This window comes from Centruroides sculpturatus, unplaced genomic scaffold, assembly GCF_000671375.1.
Source record: "Centruroides sculpturatus isolate CEXI.00-Female unplaced genomic scaffold, Cexi_2.0 scaffold295, whole genome shotgun sequence".
NCBI lineage: Eukaryota > Metazoa > Arthropoda > Arachnida > Scorpiones > Buthidae > Centruroides > Centruroides sculpturatus.
The window spans coordinates 571,587-582,782 of NW_019384603.1; the positions used below are offsets into that span (position 1 = coordinate 571,587).

The window sequence follows — 11,196 nt, forward strand, 5'->3', positions numbered from 1 at the left end:
ATTTTCTCCGACAAAAAGTACTGAGTCCCCTTTTTCATGATATAGGAGAGTTTAATCATATTTCCTTAAAGAAAATTCGTAGAAAAGTGTGATCCTACAGCAATCAACCATTTATCATTTCAAAGCGTAATACTGTATATTTTAATCAATTCCATCAAGTTTACATATTTACAAAGGTTCGAACAAAATGGCAAATCCGGTATCTTGAATTAGCAAATCCGATTCGAACTCCACGGTAAAATTTGAAACCTGAGTGACGTTCAAGGACTGAAAATCACCACATAAATTCGCCCTTATAATACGATTTTTTCGGGTGCTACTCAGTTTTATCTTATCAATGCATTCATCCTGCGAAGAAATAAAAAAATATTTCTTTTTATATGGCAAAGGCTACACTTTTAATATGCAAATTAGACGTTTTCCATACTTACTTCGGTTTCTTGGAAGTCCATGTGGAGGAATGATATGGTAAAATTCTCGTTAAGGACCTCCCATTTGCACTTTATGTTTCTGGGGTAAGGATTGGGAAACGAAGGACTAGTAATAATTGTAGGTTCTGTCACGTTCAAAATTCCACCACATTTATCGGAATACTCTGAATACAGAAACATAAATTAAAATTTTAGCTTAGAATAATAATAATTAAATTGCTTCGAAGAGGAATTTCATTTAATTCAAATTTACCTTCACATCGATGTTTATCCGGAAACAATCGTCTTCCCTTTCTACACTCGCAATAATAACTTCCTCTTGTATTAACGCACAAATCGCTGCATCCACCATTATCAACAGACTCACATTCGTTTATCTCTATCAAATACGTCTTTATGTGAACATTGCAAGAATATATTTTCTCATATTTAAACACGACACTCGACATACCTTTAACGAAAGAAGCCGAAAAACCGATTCCCTCTTCCCACACCTCAGACACGAATTTAATTTCTAAACTGTTTCTTGGAGACAGAATATCAGGAGGAATCTCGGAACCACAAAAGGTATGCAGTAGATTGCTGGCATTTTCAGCATGATCCCAGATTTCCACGTATGTAGAATTACAATCTGTTTCGTTGTTGCCGAGCTGAAAATGAAATGCCATTGCCGATCATTTATATTTTTTGAAACGATACAAAGTGTACCTCAGACACTAACATTGAATGTTTGGAAGTGCAAGGCCACTCTATAATCCTCGGGAACAGTTACGATCCAAATACAATCCTTACTGTAGGGATAATCTGCAGAATTTCGTGGACTTTTAATTAAGCCTTCGTCTGCTTCGATTTCACTTCCACAGGCGACTGAAAATATATCCATATTCTAAATTATCAATTCAGGTGTTTATATCTAGAGCAAAATATAAGAAGCATTACAAAATTATACCAAATTATTTGTATTCTAATTTACTAACCTCTTGCTAATCCGGCCATATCTTGCAAAGACGGTGAAAGGTGACAGATTATGATATAGACTTAAATACTACCTGAAAGCAATAAACGACGTAACCTGTCACCCTTCGATTTTGATTATTTTTGGAGTCGTGTCGTTTTTGTTACTATAAATTTATGTACAGTGGTACAATAATTAAAAGTTTCATTTTTTATTAAATTTAATATCTCACGTTTATTGCGTGTATTTAAGAAGCACGGATAACAGAGAAACAGATCGCAACTACAGGATAATTCAAGCTGGATTAGCAAGAGTGTACTGTTACATAAAAGTTGATGAACTTGCTAAGGTGAAGATTAGTTTTTTATAAGAATGAATGTGAAGTTGAGACATGAAATGACATGAATGGTGAATACTCGTTCCAGTCAACACCTTACAAAAGATTTGTTGTTTGTCGATTATGAATTTCTTTATGAATTACTCATTTAAATATTAAAGTTTTGTATTAAAAGCATTCGAGTTATAATTTAACCTTTATATCTGAAGGAAAATTCCGCGAAATTCGCTCGATCTGATATTTCAAATGAGACGAAAAGATAATTAGAAGTGGTTATGTAGAAGTCCTCCACAGTCTTATTCCCACAAAGAGAATCTGCAAAGAAGTATACAAAGAATTATATACTATATAATTTTATATAGGGTATACTATATATAGGGTGAGTCAAAAGTCGCTTATCTCTTTTTAATTTGAATGAAATCGAAATAAATTAAAAAGAGCAAATTTTGAAATGACAGAAATACGTTACACTTTATTGCACCGTTCCCGTTGACACGCAGTAAGATGGTTCTCCCAAAGCATAACATGTTTCTACCATGACGAAATACATCTACTTAACTCAGTTTCACTTTATAAGGGTGATAAGTGACTTTTACCTCCCATAGTATAGTGGTAAAATCAGTATAAAAATTAATTCTTCAATCTATAATTCTAACATATCAGTAAATTACAGGTACTTCCAAGTGATAAACAACTAAGTAAACAATCCATTGGCCAAATTTGTTTCATGGGGTACTGAAGCACAGAGTTTTCCTTCTTTTTGTTTATACAATTTACTAACATTTTAGAACTTTTTGTTGTGAAATATTTTTTGAATAATTTTAAACTAAAAGTTAAAATGGAATTTATTAAAAATTGCTAAAAAAAACAATTGTGTAATGTAGTTAAGGTTCTAAAGTTTCCATTGTCAGCTACCGCCGATCCCGATCGGACATGCTGGAGCACGTGACTCTACTAGGCATCTTACCCCAACAAATGGAAAATATGCCACATTTTTCTTGGGGTAACGTGCCTATTTTTTGTTAATTGATTTCCAATATGCCTATTTTTAATAAACTTTTGTTTTCTCGTTTTATTGCAGGATATGCATAGAAATTATATAAGGACTTCTCAAAAAAGTTTTTGGACTGAAAAAAGCTTTCAGCTAGCTATAGAACACGTTAGAACGGGCGNTGCTTGACAACGGATCCCACCGATCCGGTGTCGCAAAAGGGTTCAACTCTCGCGAGGTGACCTGCGAACTATCTCACGATAGTTCATTATTGTAATTTTCGAAAAAAAAAATTAATTCTATGACATTTTTCGCAAAAGAAAGACCCATCCTTTCTCCTGAAAAGAAATATTTATAGGCCAGTTTGCTGTATGTTCTCGTTAACAGATATTAGGTGTAAATTAGTTAAGCAGTCAATACAGATATTTACATGAAGTACCCATAATTTACGCAATATTACATTTAATTCTTCAAATTCTTTCTCTACAATCCATCAGATTTTGGTAAAGATCTTCAAATTAATAGGCAATTTCATGTTTATTCTTTAGAAATTACCTCGAAGATTTTAAGTCTGTCTCTGAATAATGATCAACCCGCTAAATGAAAAGGTTTACACAAGATGGCACAATCCACAAATTTCAAAATTAGAAGATCGAATCGGGTCGATGGTATATGGCAAAGTAATACACGTAAGACATCCTGGCACTTCCCTGTTGCCAAGGGGTGGGTGCTTCCCGGGAGAACTTTCAGTAAGAAATTGAGCCCTATGTAGGTGTTAGATGCGTAAAGAAATGCCGGAAAGACTACGGACTGGCTACATGCAACTTCACCTAGCAAGCCAGTCATGGTTATTTGTCCTATTTTAACAATTTTAAATATTAATTACTCTCAAGTCAGTGAATACCAATTACATTATTATCAGAAAAAATTACTTTTTTTTGCTTTTTCCGCCTTGTGTGCCCATTGTGGATTCGTTCGGGCCCAAAATGGGACGATGGTATAGTAAGGAACTTCTTTGGAATGATCCACCACTAAAAATCGTTGTGGCTTTCGACCTGTCAAATTCGTTCCACAGTCCCCCCGAGTGGCAAACTAACAACTCAACTTTTTAGTTAGCTTCTATTATCATCTTAGATTCCACTCCTCGTATCGATTATTTGTGCCGAACTATGATTAATCATGTAAGATATGAAGATAATTTTTTAAGTTTTGTAAAATGCAATACACTTCTTGGGAGCAGTTCCTACCTGGACAGCTGTAAAGTTTGTTAGCGATTGCAATATCTGATCGGCTCAAGAAATGTCTTTCTTCATTCAGAGGCATTCCGGTGTGGTTATTTATAATAGCCATAGTTTCTCCACCAGAACTGAAGTAATCGGAGGCATAGTGCATAATACTATCGAAATCGTAAGTAAATCCTAACGTGTCTATATCTTCTTCTGACAGTTTTTCATATTGATCTGCGTATGCTGAAAGGAACTCAATGGTAACGTGTAAGTTCTAATTACTATCGAAGAATATTTGTTATATTATTTCAATTACCTTCCTCGATATGTTCGTACAAAACTTTAATGTACTTTTCCCGATCTGGTCGCATCTGCTCGTGATGAAATCCAATTGCGTGTCCTATTTCGTGCAATACAGTACTGATCAAGTTACAACCGTCTTCCATTAAAGTGATTTCTTGTTTTCTACCATACTTTCCTACGTAAGAGCAGCATCTATAAAAAGGGAGAAAACACATCAAACTTACTTTTATATTTTACAGTAAAATACAAGGAAAACATTATACAGCAAATAAAGTGTATTTTCTGTGCACCGTTTCAAAGCTATGCCTATAGCATTTTATTAACTAAAAAAAAGAAAGTATTAATTTTACAAGTAATAAAAAATAAAATATTTATTGTAAAAATTAACATTATTACATCTNTCACTATACATAACTTTATTTATTTCCCCCAAACATATTTATGTAGCTAAAATTAGTTTTAACTAATGTTAAAAGTTAAAACTAGTTTTATCTAAAATCAAAACATGTACAGCAGTAAATTAACTAGACAAAACCCGTTTTGTCTAGTTAAAACTAGAATTTACTGCTAGTCAAAAATGAATTTGATTTAAAACTAGTTTTAGCTAGAAAAAACGGGTTTTAACAAAGACATTTAGTATAAACTAGTTTCAACTAGTTAAAACGCGTTCTAACTAAAAACGGGTTTTGACTGTAACATATATGCTTCTAATACGGTTGAAAACAAAATAACTTGTGTTTTACCTAAATACGCAGAAGAAAAGGAATATCCATCGAGAAAATCCAAGTAATCTTTGGTACAGTTTTCGTTATCCGGGATGTTAACGTAATCGACAATGAACTCGATATATTCTCCCTCCTCCCTTTTGATGAACCACTCGCAATATAATTCGTCAGTCATAGAAGTGTTGAAGTATATTGTTCCTCTTTTATCTCGTAGATTAAATAAGCAAGCTGCAAAGGTAATTTTTTTAAGTTTTGTAAAATGCAATACACTTCTTGGGAGCAGTTCCTACCTGGACAGCTGTAAAGTTTGTTAGCGATTGCAATATCTAATCGGCTCAAGAAATGTCTTTCTTCATTCAGAGGCATTCCGGTGTGGTTATTTATAATAGCCATAGTTTCTCCACCAGAACTGAAGTAATCGGAGGCATAGTGCATAATACTATCGAAATCGTAAGTAAATCCTAACGTGTCTATATCTTCTTCTGACAGTTTTTCATATTGATCTGCGTATGCTGAAAGGAACTCAATGGTAACGTGTAAGTTCTAATTACTATCGAAGAATATTTGTTATATTATTTCAATTACCTTCCTCGATATGTTCGTACAAAACTTTAATGTACTTTTCCCGATCTGGTCGCATCTGCTCGTGATGAAATCCAATTGCGTGTCCTATTTCGTGCAATACAGTACTGATCAAGTTACAACCGTCTTCCATTAAAGTGATTTCTTGTTTTCTACCATACTTTCCTACGTAAGAGCAGCATCTATAAAAAGGGAGAAAACACATCAAACTTACTTTTATATTTTACAGTAAAATACAAGGAAAACATTATACAGCAAATAAAGTGTATTTTCTGTGCACCGTTTCAAAGCTATGCCTATAGCATTTTATTAACTAAAAAAAAGAAAGTATTAATTTTACAAGTAATAAAAAATAAAATATTTATTGTAAAAATTAACATTATTACATCTTTTACATGTACTATAAAATTAAAATATGGATAAATTTTTAATGCAGAGTATTAAATTTTCGTATTAAAAAAATAGCAAATAAAGCATAAAGAGACGTTGCAAAATACAAGTTATTTTACTAATAAAATAATAAAATCAAAGTAAAACCGCATTCTATACTCAATTCATTTCCTCGTTACTTACTCATTTAAGCCTTAAACACGTTATTTGCACCATCAGTTTGAGTAAATTATTTCCTATTAATTCGATGAAGATCTGCAATTTTCTTATTTACTTTCTTGTATCTGTTATAGTGTCCGCGATAGGAATATTACATTCCAAGTTTTTCTGCTGTTAATTCCATAAGTAACATATTATCACTTAATTGTTTGAATATCTAACTTTTATAGCTCCAGGTATTTTGACATTATGATTTTAACTTAATGAACCTTACGTTTATGAGCCGTAATCGCGAATAGTTGTTTAATTAAAGAAGAATATTCCGTGAATTTTTTAAATAATTAGTGTTTTTGAGTCTTTGTTATTAAATTAATGCTATTTTAATTTCAGCATCAGTGACTTTGTTTGTTTACGTAACGCATATCGTGGACAATCTACCTCCCAGAAATACTTTCTATGTGCAACTGATTCCTATTTAGGTGTTACAAATATGACAGAAACCCGAAAATCTCCACGAGCCAGCCCGTTGGCAACCCACGGCCAACCGTGGTCTCAGATAGTTCGGTGATTTATCCATTTGGCTGCTGAAGGAACTACTGACATAACGTATGAATTAGCCTAGTAATTTTAATTAATCGAACTCCCAGATTTAATTCTTAAATTTAACAAAAAAAAATTTGTGGTGATCTGCCATAGAATAACCCAATGGAAAGACATAACATATATTACTCAAATTTCGTTTATTGTAGGATGAGGATTATCATATCCCCCTTTCAAGGACTCCATCTATCTACCCCATTCTTTTCCATGTGAGCCACGAGGTCCTTGCAGAAAAAAACCTTTGAATTTCTATAGATGTTGCTCAATTATTACCAGTTGCAAAGGGACAACCATAAAAATTTAAAATTCAAGATAACAAACACATAGGTCTATCACTGACTGTGCAAGCTATATAATTGTATTAAAAACCGTTAGTTTTAAATGCATTAATGCAATCTGTTTAATTTCGCTTAATTTATTCGTAACTTACCCGCATTCTCCTTCATTTTCAAAATACACGCTGTATTCGTGGATCGTTTCATCCGCGAGAACAAATCTCAAACACGTGACCGATTCCCATTTTCTTATAGCCGTGCGTATTGTTCTTCTTAGACTTTCTACCGCCAATAAAAGAAGTAAACAGAGTTATAACCTAAGAAAATAGTAATTTTGTAACAATTAATTACGATTATCATCAAACATACCACTGATATTTGGTGAGATTTCGAATGGTACGATGCCATCTTCCCAGAGAGAATTCGTGTCGGAAATCGCCAATGTTCTCTTCCATTCTTCGCTTCTACTTTAAACGAAATTAAACTTCTATTGAAAATTTTATGAATCAAACAATCCTTTAATTATATTTTAAAATTTACGTACGTATGAAGGCTTCTTGCCTGTCTTCCAGATCTTCTTTTGATGTTTTGTTCGTAATTCTCCACTTCATCTTTAGTATCCTGAACTAAATTATTCTTAATTACACTTACTTTATTATAAAAGTACGCATTAATTTTACTGAATTTTCTCAAGTACGTATTCAATTTTATAACGAGAAAAATTTTCATAGTGTGAGAATTCGAAGTAGTGTTTTTTTTTTAATAACTCGAAAAATTCAAAGTATTATTTTGATATTAAAAGTGACACTTTTTCACTTTTTGACGATAATATTCGAATGAACAAAGAAATTAAGTTACTTTTTTGTCGTCCATTTCCTGAGCGAAAGCTTATCCTCACCGATGACAGGATCTCTAGCCTGCACGATTCATCTAGTTATCCTGTCAGATGGTCGAAATACTGACCCACCACTGGAGAGATTTTTTAAATAAAAGGGTTCAAAACCGCCATTTTCTCGCGGACCCCTCGATACACAGGAGAGGCCATAAGAACCGGAGGATCTCTCACTACAACACAACGAGACTCCTCTCTCAAGTCAACCGACATTCTTGAGATAAGTACTCTCCGCAGAGCAAGGACAACCCGTCACAACGAAAGCTCTTCCAAGAAGATCAATAAATGATACTCCAACGTCCACATGAATAGGATCAGAAAATTATTTAAGAAGTATTTTATAGATCGATGTAATTGTTAATTCTTTACGTAATCCTTTATATTTTATTTACTTATTAAATTAGTTTGTTAATTGTTAACTTGGCTCTAGTTCAATTTATTTAAGATGGACGCCTATCGACTGCCACTCGAAATAAATCGAGCTCTCCTTTTTTTGAACGAATAAATCTTAATATCACGAGTTAGGACGCGATTTTGATAAATCCTAACTGGTGTCAGATCCTGACGTCATCAGGAATCTCACGATCCCGTGACAAATTCTAACTTACAGCCACCCAGTGATGCTTGACAACGGATCCCACCGATCCGGTATCGCAAAAGGGCTCAACTCTCGCGAGGTGACCTGCGGACTATCTCACGATAGTTCATTATTGTAATTTTCGAAAAAAATTGATTCTATGACATTTTTCGCAAAAGAAAGACCCATTCTTCCTCCTGGAAAGAAATATTTATAGGCCAGTTTGCTGTATGTTCTGGTTAACAGACATTAGGTGTAAATTAGCAGTCGATACAGATATTTACATAAACTACCCATAATTTACGCAATGTTACATTTAATTCTTCAAATTCTTTCTCTACAATCCATCAGCTTTTGGTAAAGATTTCCAAATTAATAGGCAATTTCATGTTTATTCTTCAGAAATTACCTTGAAGATTTTAAGTCAATAATGATCAACCCGTTAAAAGAAAAAATGCTCAATGCACAAATTACAAAATTAGAAGATCGAATCGGGTCTACGGTATATGGCAAAGCAATACACGTAAGAGATCCGACAAGGGGAGGTCGCTTGCTGGCACTTCCCTATTGCCAAGGAGTGGGTACTTCCCGGGAGTACTTTCCATAAGAAATTGAGCCCTATGAAGATGTTAGATGCGTAAAGAAATGCCGGAAAGACCACGGACTGGATACATGCAACTTCGCTTGGCAAGCCAGTTATTGGTAGGAATGGGAACCCGCGATCAACTACGAGTATTCGATGAATTTAATTATTGGTTACTGGTGAACGATAATGAGATGCAGTAAATATTTGATGTATTCGAATATTTGAGATCTAGTTAATATTCGAATTTAAAAAAAAAACGTTATTCGTCCTACTTTAATAATCATAAATATTAATTATTCACACGTCAGTGAATACCAATTACATTATTATCAGAAAAAATTACTTTTTTTTACTCTTTCCTCCTTGTGTGCAAACTATTTGTCAATCCTATTGTGGATTTGTCCAGGCGCAAAATGGGGTGATTGGATAATAAAGAAGATATTTGGGACAGACCACCACAAAAAATCCCCATGCTTTTTGACCTGCTAAATTCGTTCCAGAGTCCCCCCGAGTGGCAAACTGATAACTCAACTTCTTGGTTAGCTTCTATCATCATCTTTGATTTCACTCCTCATATCGATTATTTGTGCCAAACGATGATTAATCATATAAGATATGGTCATGTTTGCAATGGGCATCGTCCTCTTTTATACGATATTCTGAAAGAACGTTTCTTATTGGCTATAGCGGACAAGTCCCGGTTATGTACATTTTCCCGCGAATAGTTACGTTTACTGATACTAGATGGAATACTAGAGTAAAACTGGAACGTTGTCAGCTTGCCGTGCCGAGACCATCGATTCAACTAAGCATGCGCGAACTGACGCTGTCTGTTTGTAAAATAGGAGTGAGGAGACACAGAGTAGGTAACATTTAGGTGCAAGGCATAACGGGGCCTTCCTCGGTGAAAGAAGTAAGCACGCAAAAGATATACGAAAAGACAAATCTCGTATTAAACTCACTAACAATAAATGAGCGTTTCAGCACTGCTACTTGACTACTGTTCGTCCGAGACGAGTTTACTTCTAATCATTACAATGATCGCATAACTTAGTGATGTCACGAATACAATACAACAATAGAAATCTTCACGTTATATGCAAAGAATCGAGTAAACACAAGGAAATCCTTCACATTCTTATCTTGAATAAAATAGTATGTATCACGTTTATATCTTATGGGTTCTGAATGAGAATTCCTGGTTTTCGTATAAATTTCTCGGTTATTTACGATATTTTAATGTTAAACAATCAATCCTCCCTATTCAAAACGTGTTTCTATTTCTTTCTGTAATCACGTGTTAAACCTTAATTTGGATAAAATGGCAGAAACTCTTATAGTGAACGCGTGGAGAAACTTTCTGTATTGTTCGGTATACAAGACGTTTCAATAACTGCTTACACTTATATAGAGAAGGGTCGCAGTCACTGCAGCAGGGGTAGAAGGGCCGTACATTATGAGAGCCCCACAATTGTGACATTCTTGCACACGATAAAGAACTAGGCAAATCCGGCATTGCAAGTAACTGCCACATTAATGTTAATATTTTCTGAAGCACCCTGTTTAATTAAGTGTTTATATATACGTAATATAGTACCAAATACAGGAAATATAACGTAGATATAGGCCTAAACATAGGTAAACTAGAATATAAGCTAAACTTAAATTAGAAAAAGTTTTTACTTTTTAACTTAAATTAATATTTATTTTTACAAGAAATCCCTCAATAATATTATAAAGGAAGTCAACAAACCCACTGTATATCGAATTTTGTTAGTGTTTTACGTCATCAAATACGAACTTACCAGCTTTAGGAGCTACGTAAATGTCACCGGATACAACAGTCCGTTCATCCCTTCTAATTTTCTTAGCATCGGTGTGATGTAGACAAAGAAGAAGTAATCCCAACAAAATGGCGAATTTTACAATTGACAACATTACACCACAATTCCTCGTTTACTAATTAACGTTCACACTCCTGTTCAATTTCACTCACCGGAAATCGCATATCGATAACAATAATTTTTTCCTCTAATAGGCAATTAAACACTTCCTTTCTATCGATAAGAATTGTTTAATTCGTTTGTTTTTACCGTTTTACAACCGAAAAAAAATTTTTTTACTAGAAGAATTTAATATTTTAAAGTGTTTAGTAACTTATATTTTT

General features: G+C 33.8%; 1 protein-coding gene across 2 annotated transcripts; it reads right to left on the reverse strand.

Moving 5' to 3' along the window:
• Window positions 1-133: 133 nt before the first annotated feature.
• On the reverse strand, window positions 134-11,020 carry LOC111625099 (bone morphogenetic protein 1-like). Of its 2 annotated transcripts, none has more exons than XM_023368132.1 (13): window positions 10,835-11,020; window positions 7,519-7,600; window positions 7,344-7,441; window positions 7,130-7,256; window positions 5,554-5,732; window positions 5,259-5,480; window positions 4,987-5,196; window positions 1,919-2,038; window positions 1,153-1,298; window positions 883-1,081; window positions 685-810; window positions 432-595; window positions 134-348 (listed from the first exon to the last, which is right to left on the reverse strand). In XM_023368132.1, the coding sequence occupies exons 1-13, from the start codon at window positions 10,965-10,967 to the stop codon at window positions 169-171; spliced, it is 1,986 nt and encodes a 661-aa protein (XP_023223900.1). In that variant the 5' UTR covers window positions 10,968-11,020; the 3' UTR covers window positions 134-168. The 2 variants fall into 2 exon arrangements, with proteins under 2 accessions (XP_023223900.1, XP_023223901.1); XM_023368133.1 differs by having other exon boundaries at window positions 7,344-7,438; window positions 10,835-11,019.
• Between the last annotated feature and the right edge of the window lie 176 nt (window positions 11,021-11,196).